Source organism: Coturnix japonica, chromosome 4, assembly GCF_001577835.2.
Source record: "Coturnix japonica isolate 7356 chromosome 4, Coturnix japonica 2.1, whole genome shotgun sequence".
NCBI classification, from domain to species: domain Eukaryota; kingdom Metazoa; phylum Chordata; class Aves; order Galliformes; family Phasianidae; genus Coturnix; species Coturnix japonica.
The window spans coordinates 18,081,290-18,099,581 of NC_029519.1; the positions used below are offsets into that span (position 1 = coordinate 18,081,290).

Below are 18,292 nucleotides of genomic sequence, written 5' to 3' on the forward strand. Positions count from 1 at the left end.
GATCTGTGTCACAAATTGACAATTTCATCAGAAAACAAAGTGAAGGCTGTTGAAAGCTAACCATGTTTTATGGAGAAATAGCTCCAACTCACACTTCTGAATAAAGAGAAAGAATAACTGAACCAGATTTGATCAGAGTACCCTTCCAGCAGTCACAGTGTTTAGTGTGTTGTGTTTGGTTAACAGTAGAACACAAATAGCAAGCTCAGCCTTTCTGTAATAATCAAAAATTTATTGGGGATGTGTACAGAAAAAAATAACCATATAAAGCGGTAAGCACTGCTCAAGGAAAACCGTTGGGCATTTTATAGTCAATGATATCTTACAACACTGATGTCCAAACTGAGGAAGGTGAGATAAGTTCAGTGTCACACAAATAAAAGATTTGTTTTCAGATCAATCTTTACTAAATTGTCCCTTTATGAGTCTCCAACCTGCAACAGAAAAAGAAGAAAAAAAGACAGTATTTCAGTGTTCTTCTAAGGAAAGATGAAGAACATAAGACTTGATAATTATATGTTGATAGTGTTTACGCATAATTATACTAATTGGAAATTTAAAATTCAGCAATTAAAACAAATGAAGACAAAGAATTATTTTTAGTCCTGGGATGATCTACTTATCTATTTGTTAAGAGAAACAATGAAGAGGAAGGTATAACTAAAATCAAAACGCAAATATTTCTGTGACAAAATGGTAAACAAAGCTGATGCCTCTAAGATGCAGTAGGCATAACATTTCAGCTGTCCATGCTCTGTACTTGCAATTATAACCAGATTTTATTGCTATTTTAAATATCTCCTCTGTCCAATGATCAAACCTGCTTGAGGCCTCCTGAGTGTTGCTGTCCATCTATTGAGAGTCTGTTGAATGGGATGATTTTCATTGTAGTTTTCTTCATGGAGTACCATCGGTCACGCCATGTTGCCCATATAATGCCATTGTCATATGAATCTGGGTCACCATCTCTAGCTGAGTACACACCACCTAAAAATATCAATTTGAGAAAAACATTCAGTTGTTTCTACATGATTAATGTGACCATCCCATTTGTAGTTGTGGTATCAACACCTCTATGGCATCCCTGGTCACACTAACAGGCTGCACACAGTGCTGCTCTCCCTCTCTTTGTTTCTATCAGAACCAAGGATTCCATTCTGGGCTGGAGAACTGCCATAAACAGGTGTTAATATAAACAGTCATTGAAAAGAATGGACCACATCAGCTTTGGAAAAAACAGGTGGCAAAATATACTCAATGTCATTGAAATGTGGTGTACTTGGTTACATTTGTCCATGTGAAAATAGGTACTTAGAAGATATTTTACCTATATAATATTTTCCATTGAGGTGACCAGCGTGGCATCTGTTCATCCACCATCCAGATCCATCTTGCTCAGCACAGTTGCCCTCAAATTTGTCATTGTCATTATCGTAGGTGCTGAAGCGCATGCCATTATGGTAGGTAAAGGATTTGTCACTTGGATCATCTCCAAAATTAAAGCCATCAAAGGCATCTCCAGCATCACCACCAATAAAGTAGGCATAGGTCAATCTGTACTTGTCTTCTTCAGATCCCACTTTGAATACCGCATAGTCAGCAGTGCTATTAACAGAGGATAATAGTGAGTATAAGCATGCTGCATTCCTAGTATGTTCACAAATGAAATATACACAGATATTAGAACAGCAGAAAAGGGATTTAGAGCATCCTAGCATGTAATTTTGTAAAAGGACTATTGTTAAATGATTGTGCACTGGTTCAGTGACAGATATCCAATTTTTGTCATCCACCATTAGATGTATTTTTTGACTCTACTGTTCTTCAGTGATGCACAGAAGACCTACATTATACACCTACATATGTGTTTATCTCCCAAGTTGCTACAGCTTAGGCTTACTCGTGTCATGAGGAAGTTCTTGGTGGGAGGAAGAAATAGGTATCTCAAGAAATAGGAAAGGTAGTAAGCCCTCCTGGAGGACTGAAGACATAAGTGAAGAAACTTTGAAAAGAAGAAACAGATCTATTCTGCCAAATCAACTACGGTTTCTGGCTTGTGGCCTTCAGACATGTACACATGAGGGCTGCTGCCACAGTTGTGAGTTCATAGAATCATAGAATCACCAAGGTTGGAAAAGACCTAAAAGATCACCCAGCCCAACCATTGAGCCCACGTGGCATCTTATGCATCTTGACACACCTAGTAGTGCCATGCTTTTTTTAAATCTGTACAAACTAAAACTACTAGAAAAAGCAGTAGGCTTTAAGATGCCATTTTCAGAGGCTTCATGAACAAATACCCTTTATTGCCGGACCAGTCCTCCAGCTCTATTCGTAAGGTGTATGGCAGAGTGGACTGCGTAGTTATTAAATGAATCTTTTCATTGCCCAGCCAAAATTCTGTGGTGTCATCTGGAGACAGATGTCCAAATCCTTCCTTGTACTGAACCCAGTTTCTCCGGAAGTCCTCACTCCCATCCAATCTCTGTAAAACAACAACAACAAACCAACCCTCAAAAAAAACCCCACTATGCTGTGTTCTTTAGGTAAGCAAATGAAAACAGCACTTGATGCAATACACTTCCTTATGGTAATAATACCCTAGAGACATACCCTCTGTAATACTGTCCAACCGTTGCCATACGTGTCAATCTCACAGTAGACTAGGAATGACTGCTTAGCTTTTTGAGGCTTGATGAAGTAAAGACCACTTTTTCTGGCACCTTTATTTGCAATATCTTGACAATCTGAAACAAAGATATTCAAAGGATTGTTACAAATCTAGCTATAGTTGTATCCTCACATTCTATCCTCACATTTGATATGGTAACTTTCTCAGTGTAAGAAGTTCAGTTAATTCAAATATTGTTTCCAAGTTTGTTGTTCAGTCTAAGAGTTTAAATAACATTGCCATTAAAAAAAAAAATAAAAAGAATAAAATGCTGAAGGTCACAAGACCTGTGTAAAATGAGAATGTTCATTTAACATGGAATTTAAGCAACTTACATGTATAATACAGTCATAGCACCAATTTCTACAGCAACAAAAACAGCACTTCTGGAGCTAAAATTTTCCAGGTGAATAAACAGAATGTGTTCATAAGTTATGTTCCTAAAATTGATACAATCATTGATTCTAAAACTTGCGGTCTTACATCTTTGCACAAAGTCTATGGCCCTTCATGTCACAATAACCTCATCACTGCAATGCCAACTGGTAGCGCTTGTAACTAAATCAAACCTCCACCATTCAAGAAACATTTTGTGCACCTCTTCCAGTTGTCTCCAGTATTTCAGCAGTATCCTTGCATGGTTCCTGACAGTGTGACTCAAGCTGAGCAATCTTCTGTTTCAGCTGCGTGATCTTGTTGCTGTTCATTATATGCATATCTGTCAACTGTCTGGAGAGAGAGACACAAAAAATGGCTTGTTTCTTCAGCTGCTTCTTACTGACAGTAATGCATTTTTACCTGCATATATGCCTGACTGAGATAGCATGCTGCTACATATGTCCCAAAAGGGTTGCTTCTTAGCACTGATATGTGAAGTTGACTAAAACAGCCAAAATGGGAATGTATGTGCTTAATCTCATGTAAAACCTGACTCGCCTCTAATCAGAAAAACTGAAACCAGCAATTAATGCATGATTGTGATGCTGTGGAATGTTTTCCTTTGCTCTCCTTAGCAAATCATAAATCATTCTTCCATAAGTATGGAATTTGACATAAATTACATTAACTGCTTCAATGATTAGAATGTTTAAATTGTATTCGATATAATGCCATAGAAATAGAGATTTTGCTTCATTCAGGGCAATTAAAATAGCCTCAAATTTTAGAAAAGCTAATGATGTTTTCAATTCTGTTTTCAGTGTTGGTTTACTGAAGACCACCACTGAGTTTATAATAACTTATGAATTATACCTATGGAACTGAGCTGATTTTCTCAGATATATGCAGCAAAAATAGTCAGAGTAAATGTTTGTAGAAATATTTCATACACTCTACAAACTCATATTAATAAAATCTCCATAGCTAATGAAAAAAGAGATTATCAACATCTAACGCAGCAAAAGAAACATAAATAAAACCATTCCCAGGCTTCCTCACAATCTTATCTTGTACTTGCACAATTAATGGATAACACCAATGAATCAAGAATGCACTCTCAGATCCACATGACTGTTATGTGTCTTGTAAGTGAACTACTAACGACGGTATCTAATGGTCAACATTAGCTCAAAACCCCTTTCTGAGGAAGCCTTAACTGTTGTTAGTAAAAGAGAAAGAAAATGATTTGGATTATAAAGCGCTATGGCAGGTAGAATATACCTACTGTATAGTATTTTCATGAGCCAAAATAGTGTTTTCATATCTGATAATTTCTTCAATTATTTTCTTAGACTTTTGAGTCAAACTCTCAATTGATTCTGTAGAAGAGACAAAGGTATGAAATTATTGCAGTCTGGTGAATTAGAAAAACAAGACAGTGACAATTTGTTCAATAGTGTAGTTATTTTTATATACTCACGTGGTAGTGTCTGCTTATCTGAAGGATAGATGGTTTTGATGTGTTGAATCAAATATTCTATCGATCCTGTAGAGTTAACAGCTTGCTGCAGAAGTCTCTCAATTTCTAACAATTCACCATCCGTAGTGAGACGGTATTTGTTAAAGAAATCTGCAATGCCACAAGTTGTGGGGCAGTAGCTACCCTAAAGAGAAAAGAATAGCAGTGGATAATGTTTCAGTAGCAAAAATGGACAACAGAATATTTGGGCAGGAGAACGATTTGTACAAATGATTGCAGGGAAAAAATTGCATAGACTGCCTCTGTCTGCAGTACTACAGAATTTGTAGAGAGGTTGTAGTTTCTCACTCTATATATATCCACACATAGAAAGAAATTTGTACACAGTGTTACTTGTAGTGTCTTTAACGCACTTTTATCAGCAGCGTAGCTGCCTTTTTCAGCAAATGTTTGCCGTTACCTATCAAGAAAAGGTTTAAGCACATTGCATTTGATGAGCTTTGAAGCAAACAGTGAGGTTCTACAATGAGAATGCAATGAGAAGATACAAATGGCAGTTATTAAGTAGCGTAGGCAGGCTTTGACTAGACTCTTAATGCAAAAGAAAATGGATCTGATACTTACAAATCGCTCATCTAGTATGCAGCAGTTTTCTCTGGTAGCAATGTACTGGAAAGAAACAAGACCACTTTCAGTGAGTTGTCTCCAGAAGCATTCTCAGCACTGACACATTTTCTAACACTCTGCACCTTCACTTACCGCCATGCTGGTGGAGAAAAGAATGGAGAGGAGATATCCCAGAGGCACCCATCTGCCCAGCTTTAACCCCATCTCACTGGGTGCCATCTGTACTGTCAGCAGCCGAAACAGTTCTCCCCAGCAGCAGAGGCAGCACCTTTATGGGCTGCCAGCTTTGGCCTCAGAGCAGAGCAGCAGAGGTTTAAGGGAGCAGTTGGAGATGGGGGCGGGCACAGTGAGGTAGCGGGAAGAGGTGGAGTAGGGGATGAGGTGGATTCCCAGAATTTGCACACATCTCTTACTCCTCCCATTTGCAGAACTCGCTTTCCACTTATCTGCTTTGTCTCTGTTACAGCCAGGTCTTAAAGGAGGCAGAAAGGTGAAAAACAGTGTGCAGAAGCTGTAACTCAAGCATAAGCAAATGTGCACATGGCTTTTGGGTGAGGGCAGGCAGAGTAGTCACTTAACTGGCATAGGGAAAAGCAGAGGTAACTACCTAATTACATGTAAACACCTATCCATAGCCTAAAGTTAAACACTATTTCATGGTTGTATAATACCTTCCTTCCACAAAGCAGAACATACTTTTCAAAGGCATTCAACATCATTCTTCCTATTTGGCAGATGACAAAACTCAGGCAGAGAGAGTTATAAGGCCATGCCAGGCAGTGGAATATCTGGAGAAGCAGCCCATGGTCTCTCTCACAGGCAGTGAAAGCATGAATCTTTTCTGCCCTCTAATTTAGGAAGTCTGTGTGAATGACTTGGATCAAAGCTTCCTTGCTGGGAGCTAAACATGCCATCCCTGGATCAAATCTTTCCTTTCCAATCACCACAAGTTTAGAAAGAATATTTGCAGATAAAAATGCTGTCTTCAGGGACAGTGACTGGCTCCAAGTTTGCGCTGGTACTCTGCCAGAAACCGGGTCAGGTTAAATCACAAATGTACCCTCCAGGGCAGATGGGAACACTACAGTGTTTGGGACAGAATGCAACTCAGGTATCCCTTGTTCTTTCATGGAGCAGACTCTTCTCCTTTGTCACTAAAAATAGTCCGCGTAGATATGAAACTCTTTCAAGGGAATACTTCATCATGGAACGTGGTAAAATTTGTCCAGCATCCCCAGATAAGAATTTCAGGATTCTGAAAAGATGACAACAGTCAACCCTGACACAGAGCTATATTAGTTAATTTTGAGAAAATATTCCTAACATTTTAGGATTAAAATGTGACAAGGGCTGTGATAAAATAATTTCAGCACTTAATGCGATAATTTTTGCTGAAGTTACCAGTATCTGACATAACAACAACAACAACAACAAAGCTTAATTGCTGTAGATAGTTGGCTAATCGGGTCTGAAAAACAAGAGAATCATTATGAACTTTCAGTGTGGCTCTTGTCTTACATAAAATCACCACATAGATCTACATTCGTGAAGAAATCAATCTAAATAATTTATTTAATCATTACTAAATATCTTTATGCTGCACTTATAAGAGCTGTCAAGTTGTAGTTTTGGTTGTAACCTCTGGTACTTCTTAGCAGAAGATGTAAATATTTAAGCCTCACAACCTTTTTGTTTGTTTTGCTGATTACATGGTCATGGTGTGGCCTTGAGTAATGAATCCCTTCATATCTTTGCTCCCTTCTCTTTCTTCCCATTAATTCACATTGCATGGTTTTGAAATGACTTTTTCCCACTTTTCATTAGGTCAAAACCAGTAAGTGTTCTAACATGAACCGTCAGGGTAGTCCTCTCCTCACTTTTGTAACATATTCTCATTTAGTCCCGGCAGCATAAAGCTGGCCCATTTACAAAACAAATGTATTAGAGACCTGGATTTACCCTTCAGTGTGCCCGACATATATTAGCAATGTTGTCAGCTTTTTTTTTCCTTTCCGGTAAGCTTTTTTCCTGATTTGCTAACAAATGAGGAATGATTAACACCACAAAGGCAGAATGGAGTGTTCTCAATTTCAGTTTAACTTTTCCTCACTGTTTATTTTTTGAGCGGGTGATAAAACCAAATCAGTATTTGTTTAAAAGTGTCTTGTTCGATTCAATTAGTATTTTTGTCAAACAGCCACTGGAAAACTATCCAGTGCCTTCCCGTTACTCGCAGTAAATCACAGAAGCACAGAAGAAATATGCATGTATTTGTAAATCTGTTCCTGAATAGCAGATTGTTCTTATGACTGCCTTTGGAAAACAACGATTTTCCAAATGTATGACTTACATGTACATGTCTTAAGAATCTAATATGAAATTTCAGTTCATAAAATCTCAGAAACGCTACAGTGATCCAACACCTTTTTGTTGTTGTTTTAATGGAAACGTGAATGTAAAAATACGTACAAAAAAATAAATGTTAAAAACCTCAAGAAGTAAATATAGAAAATAAAAAGCCTGTTTTGCTTTGCAACTTATCACAAATATGTACCGCAATGCTACTAACAAGCTTCTTTGCTAGGTCAACTAATGACCAAGTGATAATTATGATGAGGAATAGATATGGTTAAAATGCTGTCTGGTGTTTATGTTATGCTTCTGGTATGTTAGGAAACAAACTGCTTTACAAATAGCAAAGTGAAAATGAAAAAAAAAGGAAAAGGTTCAGAAAGTCATCTTTCTCTTTCACTATTTGAGTCATAGGCAAAAGTCAAATGGCAACATTTTTAGCCAATTCAACAGTCCACTCTGTGTATTGGGTACTCTTTCAGCCTTCCTGAACAGAAATGCCTAGAGGATTTGGGTCCCCAAATATTGGCTGCCAGATGCTCTGCATGGGAGAGGCTCTTATTTCTTCCCACTTATGAAATCGGCACAGACATGGGCTATGCTTCTGTTCAAATGAGGCTGCAAAGAGTTCTGTTCCCTAGAAAGCTGAGCAAGGAAAAATATGAAATCCATATCATTCACAGTATGGTTTCATTTGGAGTGCTTTGGAAAAAAATACAGAAGCTATTTTGCTGCATGCACAGCATGGATGCAGAAATAATAGTTGTGTTTTCTTGCTTTTACATTTTTCCAAGTTCCAGAGCACAGGATGTAATACTTCAATGCACTAAAAATCCAGCAAACATACTGGATGATGAGCTGGGATCAGTTAAGAATCATCACTGGGCCCTGAACAGCTTGTGCCTTAAATAAGGATTATTAGGTGCAACACTGCAAATTCTCTCCCTTTACTGATTTACAGGGACCGTTTTCAGCTGTTGATACACTTAGAAAAGGTTGGCTTTTAGACTATCTGCAAAAGAGAGATTGCAATGTATGCTTTACCTTGAAGGGAAGAGCAGTGAACTCCATTTGTTAAACAAAAGCATTCACTAATTTGTGGGAATAAGATAAGTAATAAATTCAAATATTTGCTGAATATTTTGAAATTTGTTGAGAGGACAGAACCTCAATAAATGACAAATAGAACCTCCTTTATAAACCAAAATATTTGTTGGTGTCCGCCGATAGTTTTGTTTTGGAGAGGAACTTATTTGCGGTGGCATTAACAGACACATAGCAAAAATGTGATACATTTCACAATTAAAATGTAGCCCGTGAAATGCATTGCTTGTACTGTCTTGAGGGCAGAGGAAACCTGACAGAACAGGCTTATTTGCTTAGGAACAATGTAGTCTGCACTATCCTGCTAGTAATTCAGGATGGTGGTAGGAGAAGGATTAATCTCACATTTCCTTTACACATCACCTGTGCCTCACGCACAAATCAGAACCTTTATCTTTCTCCAACGTAAAACCTAAAGCCACGTTATCTTCTTTCTTACAGTTTATGACAGCAAAATGTGTCTTACAATCTGTAAACTAAGCAATAGAGGAAGGGGATGTAGGTCCTTACCACACAATAGAACTATGGCATTTACTTGTATTAAGCTTTGTCCCTTAACCAGCAAGGAGAAGTTTTAACTTGTACCTCTGTTAGCATTGCACACAGACTTGTTGCTGACTGTCAGCTTGACTCCAAATCACACAGTGCCACCTGACGTCCTCAAAGAGCAACACTTTCTGCAATCTGTGCAATCACAGAGAGGCCAAAACCTCAACATTACGGGACATTGCTTCCCAAGTCTACTATAGAAGAGATAATGCGAATGACTTGCCTCTGCTTTCATCAATTATCACAGAATCACAGAATTATCAAGGTTGGAAAAGACCTACAAGATCATCTAGTCCAACCATTACCAATACTTCCCAGCTAAATCATATTCCTCAGCACCACATCCAAGCGTTTCTTGAACAATCCCATGGTCGGTGACTCCAGCACCTCCCTGGGCAGTGCATTCCAATGCCTGACTACTCTTTCCGAAAAGTAATACTTCCTAATGTCCAGCCTGAATCTCCTCTGATGCAGCTTAAAACCATTCCCTCTAGTTCTATCAATAACCCTAATCTCTTATGTATAAGGAGTCAAGCGTTGCTGCTCCTGATGGAACTGGCAGGAAACTCAGTGGAAACATTTGTATCAGTGCTCAGGTAGTATTAAACCACAAACACTGGGCTGCAGCTGCAAGAAAGGCAGCACAGAACAAAGCAGGAAATACTATAGGCTGTCGTGCGTCTCCTGTTCACCTGTGCCTTGAATATTGTGCTTGTCCCTACACACCAAAAAAGTTGGTGTTAAAACAGGAGTGAGCCCAGCAACAGATAGCGAGGGTGGTCATGGGTTTGGACCTACTTCAGCGGGGGAACAGTGAGTTAGCAGGCAGGAAGAAAGGATGATCGGGGGTTGGGAGGGTGGCGGGGCTTGTCTTGATTTAAAGAAAATCATCTTGAAACCAAATGGAGACGAACTACAGAGCGGGGAGGCAGCGCCACCTGCCGGCTCTTCCCAGCAGGTCGGGGCCTGAGCCGGAGTCCCGGGCGGCGCCCTCCAGCCCGTTGCCGCAGCCGCCACCATGAGCTTCGCCGCGCTGCTGAGGCTCCGCGGGCCGCGGCTGCTGCGGCCGGTTCCCCGCTCGCAGCGCTGGAGCCGGCGGCGCCGTAGCAGCTGCGATGAGCCTCCGGCGGGCGCCGCGGTGCGGATCGGCTGCGCCTCGGGCTTCTGGGGGGACACGGCTGCCGCGGGTAGGTGTCCGCAAGGAGCCGGGCCCGGGTGGATCCCGGAGGCCCCGTTGTATAAGCGGCTGCTACAAGGCCCAGCGGGGAGTGGGGTTAACGGCGTCTTATCCTTGCTTGCAGTGCCGCAGCTGCTGTATGGAGGGAAGCTGGATTTCCTCGTCTTCGATTATCTCTCCGAGATCACCATGTCGCTGCTGACGGCGGCCAAAGCCCGTTCTCCCGTGAGTAGCGGCTGTCGGCGTACAGCCGGCTTTAGCAGCAGGGTCGGGCTCCGCGATGCGGATGTGTAAAAGCAGGTTGATTACTGCCCTACAGGGCTAAGGAAAAGCCAAACAAAACCAAGCACCACACGAACTCGTTTAGAACCAGTCTCTGGCACAGCCAGACAGGAACTGCTAATAGTAAGAGGTAAGGAATTTATTTTCTTCCTCTCCAGCAGGAGTGGGGTGAGATGCTCAGGTTTAAAAGTCCAGTTTGGAAGTAGCTTCATGACCTTTGGTAAGGTGAGTTGGAAGAGAAAATACTGGAGATGCTGATGGGAAACCAGCCTTCTCTTTCTACCCTGTGTCTTACTGGAGGTGATGCGTCTTCGGCCCCAGCCTGGGACTGGAGACAGAGACAAGCCACAGATGCAGTTGGCCTCTTCTGGTTCTTTGGCTGCTCAGCTAGAGTTCATTCTTGCAGGAACCTGGAAAGATTAAAAAGAAAGAAATAGATGATCCAGTGCTGTTGTTAGCCAGGGTCTGGTGTGGTGGTGGGGGCTGGCACCTCCAACCAACATAGTGGGCACCGCTATGGCCCTTCCATTGGCCCTTCCAACCCCTGTGGTTCTGCGATTGCAGGTGCTGGGTTACACTCCGGATTTCGTCTCCACTGCTATGGCTCCATACATAAAAGATATTCACAGGAAAGGTACGCTCCTCTTCGTCTTCCCAGCTTAACGAAGTGCAGCCGCAAAATGAGTTTTGTGTGGGTTGCGTTCCTGTAAACAGCTGTTTGTCACACCGGTGTTGTGCTGCCTTATGGATGTAACCTCAAAAGATGCAACAAGAAGTGCTCATCTGGTGGTAGAATCTATATAGGTACACATGAAATGTTTGCCTGTAATTATAAACGTGTTTGCACGTCTCCAGGTAATTCTTTTTGTAGCTTTAGTTTGAGAAGGGAAAATATCTTGTTAAAATATCTAAATCTCATGGCTTAATGCAATCTAAAGATTTGTCAGCTTTCCAAAGTAGTTCAGATACTTCTGTTTTCCTAGTGCAATTCTTTTTGTTTATATGACTACATCTTTACAACTTACTGAGTTCAAGTGAAAGAGATGAATCGTTTCTGCTAAGCACCCAGTACCACGCTAATGTACTGGAATGCAGAGAAACATCTGTTTGTGCTAAAGTGAAGTTGTTTGGAAAGTATGAGTGCCTTAAAAGTTTGTTCTCCTGTGTTGTACCTGTAGGAACAGGCATGATGCTGTCACTTCCTCATCATGTTTGTCTCACTGGTCGCTTTCACCTTTCTTACAGGAAGGGAAGAAGATAATTGTAGAATTGTAGAATCACCAGGGATGGAAAATAGCTCTGAGATCATCCATTCCAACCAGTATTTCCTACTAAACCATATCCCTCAGTACAGCATCTAAACATTTATTGAACACCTCCAGGAACAGTGGGGTCATCCACATCATAAAGTCTGTCTACAACAATTAACTGTTCTGAAATCAGTCCCTCATTGGCTTTGTCTGATCCTTTCATTTTACAACCATATTGCGGCTCAAGACTTAACATAGCATTTTAGGTTGGATATTAGGAAAAACTTCTTTACAGAAAGGGTGGTTAGGTACTGGAATAGGCTTCCCCAGTGGGGTGGTTGAATCACCATCCCTGGTTGTGTTTAAGAGCCGTTTGGATGTGGTACTCAGGGATATGATTTAGAGTAGGGTTTTTAGAGTTAGGGTACTGGTTAGGCTGTAGTTGGACTTGATGATCTTCAAGGTCTTTTCCAACCTGGGTAATTCTATGATTAATATTTCACTTGATTAGATGCCTCATACCTTGCAAAGCTTGTATCTTGCTTGTCTTTCTGCTCGCTTTGAGTTGTTGAAATATAAGTGATTGTTAATGCTTCTGGCCTTGGTTCATCCTTTTCATGAAGGTGTTCGAGTCATCAGTAATGCGGGTGGAGTGAACCCCCTGGCTTGTGCGGCCGCTCTTCAGGAGGTGGCAGAGAAGGCAGGCGTCGATTTGAAAATAGCTGTTGTTACTGGAGATGACATAATGAGTGAGGTATGGCACTTCGCCCTTAGGCTTTGAAGGACTGTGCAAGTTTTCTGTATAGAGAAAAAATTGGCCTGAATTTATTTTTTGCCTCTTTCTGTAGTATCTTTGTTCATATAATGAATCATAGAGTGGTTTGAGTTGGAAGGGACCTTTAAGACCATCTAGTTCCAACCCCTCTGCTATGGGCAGGGACGCCTCCCTCTTGACCAAGTTGTTCACAGCCCCATCCAGCTTGGCCTTGAATGCTTCCAGGGAGGGAGCATTCACTGTTAAAAGCATTTTCAATTTCTTAATGCACAGGCAATGATGAAGAAGGTTAAGTTCAACTCCTTATTTGCAAAGCACGCATATGCCTCTCTGGGAGCTTAATGTGCTCTGAAATTAACTGCTTTGAGCTGCAGAATTATCTTTGACTTCTGGCCACATCACCATTGCTGTTGCAGTAGACGTTTCTGCTGGCAAGGTTTGACTTGCTCAGTCTTACAGGAATTAAAGGTGATTTGAACGCCTAAGGAGTATGCTGCTTTGTGGTTGTTGATCATCTTTGGAAGGAAGAGCATTCTTTAAAATCTTTATTTTCCAGCACTCAGAAAAATAAGTGTCAGAACTTTTGGTCATTGAACTGATTTGTGTTTTTTGTTAGTTTTAATGATAATACTTCTCTTAGAGTTGCTGTGAAACGAATCTGTTGTTTGATAGTAATGAAAGTTTTACAGTAGGTGCTACAAAATACTCATCAATGTGGTGGTTTGTTTTCTAACAGAAGGAGAACCTAAGAGGAGCTGGCATCACTGATTTAGAAAGTGGCAAACCATTTCCAGAGAGCGTTCATAGCATGAACGTGTATCTTGGGTGAGTTACTTTAACAAGTTGTTTTTTGAATGGAAAGATAACTTTTAGTATGTTGACTTGGTTTGCAAGTAGAACTGCCTGGGCACTTAAGGTTCACCTTGGTATGATTCAAGCAACTAGAAAATATTTTCTTCTTCTAACCTGTAAATGAACTTTTATGTTAGAACCTTTCCAGTTGTGACTTTAGTGTTATGTCTCCTGAGAATCCTCAGGTTTGATTCAAGACAAAGTTGCCGTAATTGCAATTAGTAAAACTATTTTTTCCAAAAGTGGAGTATCCTGTCACTGCATGGTACAGTTGCTAAGGATTGCCATTGTGTATGGCTGTGCTTTACTAATGGAAGCTAGAACAAGTGATTTTTGACCTTGCTTTACTTCTGTATTTGTTTCAAATAAACAGAATTTCTTTATGGGCCCCTTCATTTGGGATGCATTGAAATCTAAAGCTATTATCCAGCTTCTTAAATCACAGCTTCATAATGTACATTTTTCTCTTATAACATCTACATTGGATGCTTACTTGTATAAATGTCTCTCTCGGTTTATATTTATATATGTGTGTGTGCGTGTGTATATATATATAAAACAAATCAACTTCATAGTATGCTGGATAAAATTAAGTTCTGTAGATAATTAAAATAATTTTTTAAATTCCATAAATTTAGTTATGTTTACAGTTTGATTCTTGGTTCACTGCATCAGCTACATCTGAAAAATTATTGTTATAGATGATGAAATATTTCTTCTGTCCCCCTGATTTATGATCTGTGTTTTTTTCAATAAGATGCAAGCTTACTAATTGACTGCTTTTTAGATGTAGTTACATAGCTTAGTTAGTATCCCATAGAAACCCATTTGCATTTCTCACATAGCCACTACATAATGCTATGCTCAGTAGCATGAGTCGTTTTACTCTGAAAAACACCTTGGATTTTCTATTACTGATAATAGAAGTGATCTTCTTTACGTTGTGTTTCAGGGCATTTTGTATGAATGTCCAGACAAGTCTTTCAATTCTCATGAAACTGATTGGATATACCGATGCTTGCTTTTGAAAACGTTAACAGTTGCCTAGTTGTTGTATGAACAAAGCTGATTTCATGCAGACTCATTAAGTGATTCTTATTTTGTTTCTGATGGGGAACTGATTTTTAAATGGTGTGTTAAAAACTAAGAATGCGTATTGATTTTACCTTTAGGGCAAGACCAATAAGCAGAGCTCTTGATCTTGGGGCTGATATTGTAATCACTGGTAGATGCGTCGACAGTGGGATTGTATTAGGACCACTCATTCATTCTGTAAGTACAAGTTATTTACAAGGCGATGATGAACAGAAGCTCTTTCATTCTTGTTTCATTTTATTTTTTGCATGCACACATGAAACTTTGCTACCTTTTCTCTGCTACTAAATCTCTAACAGGGACATATTTGTTCTTAAGTATCATGAAATTTGAAACTATTTCAGTGAAGCGTAGGGAGCTTTGCCACGTTTCACCAGCGTTTCACTCTTGTTTTTGGGTTGTTTTTTCCCCAGCTTTAAAATTTAATGTAAGGTTAAGGAACAAATGTATTTTCAGTACCGCAAGGTGGCAGTAGTAGATCTGGTTTTCTGTGGTGGGGGATGTATGGTCTTTTTTCCGTGAGTAATTCCCATTCCCCGTGACTTAACAAAGATAACAGAGTGGCCTAGTAATGACATCCACCAGCTTCCTCAGCACCTGCAGGTGCCTCCTATCAGGACCCATGCTATGGATGTCCAAATTGCTAAATTGGTTCTTAACCCAGTCTTAATCAACTGGGGCAAACTCCTTGTTTCTGTCTTCCTCTGGAGCCTCTGTATGGAGCTTCTCAGGTCAGCCTCCAGCAGTGTAGACAAAGGAGGCATTTAGTAACTCAGCCTTCTCTGCATCTTCTGTCACCAGGGCACCCACCTCATTCGTCAGTGGGCCTACATTGCCTCTAGTGTTAGTTTTATCTGCAGTGTATTTGAAGAAGCCCTTTCTGTTGTCCTTGACCCCTCTTGCAAGGTTTAATTCTAAGGAGGCTTTAGCTTTCCTATTTGCCTCCCTATATCCTCTGACAACAGTCTTGTATTCCTCCCATGTGGCCAGCCCCTCCTTCCATGATCTGTAGACTCTCCTCTTCCACTTGAGTTTGCCCAGCAATTCCCTGTCTTGACTTCCCACCTGTTAGGATGCTCTGATCTTGAGCTTGGAAGAAGTGGTCCTTGAATGCTAACCAACTATCTTGGGTCCCTTTACCTTCAAGTACCATGTCCTGTGGGATGTCCCCTAGCGATTGTTGTCCTTGCTGAAGCCCAGAGTTGTGATTCTACTTTGTATTCTGTTCCTGCCACATGAGATTCTGAACTCCACCATCTCCTGGTCACTGCGACCACGGCTGCCCTCAGCCTTCACCTCTTCAGTCAGACTCTCCTTGCTAGTGAGAACAAGGTCCAAGAAAAATATACATCAGGGAAGTTTCTGTTATGTTGATTGTTTTTGATTTATCTCTTGCTTTTTATGCTTTGCTTACATTAAAAAAAATAAGCTAGACTTTTTTGAACAGGGTGTGACTTTAAGAATTTATATTTTTGAGAGGTCTGGGACTAAAAATTTCAATGAAAACTGAAATACATCAGAGTATTTTCACAGATTTACTGCTTAGCAACTCAAACACACCTACAGCTCCTACCAGTTAGCTAGATTGTTCTTGCTGCAGTCAATGATAAATATATTGTTAATCAAATCAGTTCGTATAAGTAATATGTTTGTATTTCTCTTCTAGTTTGGCTGGAATAGGGATGACTTTGACTTGCTAGCAGCAGGAAGGTAAATGATATAAGAAGAAATGGGTAAATCTGTATTTCATCTTGTATAATGCCAGAATAATGATTTTTTAAAGCAGTTTGGGAATTTGGATATTATTACTGAGCTCATTTATTAGAAAGTTACTCAAAATGAAGGTTTTGGTTATGGTTCTTTAAGGTTTGCCTAATACTCTTATGTTTGAAATGGAAATTTAAGCACTACTGTTTTGGAACCAGCTCAGTAAAATAAGAAGAGAAAATTACTGATTTGACAGGTTAACTTCCTCTCTGTTTTGTGAAATCTCATGGTACAAAACAGCGACTCCTGCTTTTTCTGTTTGTCCATCAGTTTGAGTAGTTGAGGCTGACTGCAACTACTGTCTTCAAAGATATACCGAAGGAGTCCTGGTCATAGGTCAGCATCCTTACCTGGTATAGCAGAAGCTGAATATGAATAGCCCCACTTGCAAACCCTAGCTATAAATTTTAAGGTTAGGAATCTGTTGCAGAAAGTGCTAGGTAAAATCCTGTCATCTAATTTCATTTTCCTGCATCATCATACTATACTGAAGTCCATTAAAATGTGTGGCTACTTAAGTAACCTGACTGCACCTAGTAGTAGTGGTGTTAGACCTCCTATTGCTAAAGAATTATTGCAGAAAGAAACTCCAGCTCTGCTGACTTGGGATTGAAGTCAGTAACTAGTTTTGAGAGATCAAGATTTTGCCTATAATTCTCTCACACACTTATGAAATACCACAATTAAAGATTTGAAAGTTATAATGTGTTCTGTTCAAAGATATCCTTCATGCTGTGTGAGATTGTACACCTCTTGATTAAAAACATGTCTTGCATATTTTCAGTTACAACAATGTGGAAAGCTAAAATACTGACTGTAGATCAATACTTTTTGAAATGACTCACAAAACTTGATTTTTGTTGGAATATACCAAACATTTTTTCATATGAAACTTTACTCTTTTAACCTCTTCTTAGTCATCTTGCAGAATTCCTACATATATTTATTGTAAAGTTTATAAACAAAACTCTAGGGAGGAAAAAAATGTGCGTGTTCTAAAATGTAGCTGTATTTCCATCGTATGATTACATTTTCAGACGGGATTTGTGATACATCCTTTTACAGAATATTTTGTTTGAACACCTGCTGTTTTCCCAGCCTTGCAGGTCATCTTATTGAATGCGGTGCTCAGTGTACTGGTGGAATATTCACTGACTGGCATGTGGTACCAGACTGGTAAGTAACAGTGACAACACCATGTATGTTTGTAGTAAACCAAATCATAGAATGGCTTGAGTTGGTAGGGACCCCAAGAATCATCAAGTTCCAACCTCTCTTCCACAGGCAGGGTCAGATATAAGGTCATATGTTGTAAAAATCAGTTTCTCATTCATTCTACTGATAGAATGGCTTGGTTTGAAACATCATCTGCCTCCAATCCCCTATCATCGGAGGAGTGTGTGTGTGTAAAGGAAAGGACAGTGAGGATATTTGAGATGCTAATTTGTCAGTCTTCAGTTAGATCAGAGCTGTGCATTGTCCAGTCTCACACAGCTTGCTTTGTCAGGGATGACAGAGTCCTCTCTTGCTACATATTCCACTCTCCTCCTTTCCTGTATGTCCCACTTTCCCAGTTTTGAACTGTCGGTGTCTGCATATACATTACTGACCTTTGAAAAAGTGTTACGTACATTACTTGTGTTCAAGTGTCCTGGATGAGACCCACTTGTTAGGTAGGTCTGTCTGCCTGCTGAGAATTGCCATGAGGAAGGACTCATGTAGTCTGCTTTTAATGAACTTGTTTTTAAGAGTAGCTTAGAAGCAGCTGGGGAGCGTCTTTGACACACAATGAGTGATTCTCCAGTTGCAGTTTATTCCTGTTTTCCTTATGATGAAAGGAAAGAGTCTTGATTTGTGCACTGTCCATCAAAGTCAGTGCAACCTTTACATGATCGAGAGCTGAAGAACTGTGCAAAAGATACAGGAGAAAAGG

The 18,292-nt window shown here is 40.0% G+C and overlaps 2 protein-coding genes across 4 annotated transcripts in view; one reads left to right on the forward strand and one right to left on the reverse strand.

Moving 5' to 3' along the window:
* Positions 1-211: 211 nt before the first annotated feature.
* On the reverse strand, positions 212-5,453 carry FGG (fibrinogen gamma chain). Its single transcript, XM_015861008.2, has 10 exons — positions 5,289-5,453; positions 5,154-5,198; positions 4,530-4,713; positions 4,335-4,428; positions 3,270-3,400; positions 2,614-2,747; positions 2,301-2,485; positions 1,328-1,605; positions 821-987; positions 212-434 (listed from the first exon to the last, which is right to left on the reverse strand). The coding sequence occupies exons 1-10, from the start codon at positions 5,373-5,375 to the stop codon at positions 420-422; spliced, it is 1,320 nt and encodes a 439-aa protein (XP_015716494.1). The 5' UTR covers positions 5,376-5,453; the 3' UTR covers positions 212-419.
* Positions 5,454-10,154: 4,701 nt separating this feature from the next.
* Positions 10,155-18,292, forward strand: part of LOC107313042 — a 38,940-nt gene continuing 30,802 nt past the window's right edge. The window contains exons 1-8 of one of the 3 annotated variants that reach the window (XR_001554753.2): positions 10,155-10,348; positions 10,463-10,563; positions 11,185-11,254; positions 12,494-12,624; positions 13,382-13,470; positions 14,670-14,769; positions 16,259-16,302; positions 17,458-17,535. Coding sequence is in view for 2 of the 3 variants with exons in the window: in XM_015860951.2 (XP_015716437.1) it covers positions 10,180-10,348; positions 10,463-10,563; positions 11,185-11,254; positions 12,494-12,624; positions 13,382-13,470; positions 14,670-14,769; positions 16,259-16,302; positions 17,458-17,535 (782 nt within the window). In the remaining variant the exon portion in view is untranslated. The remainder of the gene's footprint in view (positions 10,349-10,462; positions 10,564-11,184; positions 11,255-12,493; positions 12,625-13,381; positions 13,471-14,669; positions 14,770-16,258; positions 16,303-17,457; positions 17,536-18,292) is intronic. The other 2 variants (XM_015860951.2, XM_015860952.2) reach the window with 2 other exon arrangements.

What these genes read in the sequence shown, in the direction of transcription:
- FGG (XM_015861008.2), bottom strand. Translation starts at nt 5,375, where the DNA reads ATGGCACCCAGTGAGATGGGGTTAAAGCTGGGCAGATGGGTGCCTCTG. An exon ending in ACTGGAGACAACTGGAAGAG is followed by an intron (nt 2,748 to 3,269) that starts GTGCACAAAATG and finishes TCTTTGTTTCAG; the next exon opens with ATTGTCAAGATATTGCAAAT. An exon ending in CAATGGAAAATATTATATAG is followed by an intron (nt 988 to 1,327) that starts GTAAAATATCTT and finishes TGATATTTTTAG; the next exon opens with GTGGTGTGTACTCAGCTAGA.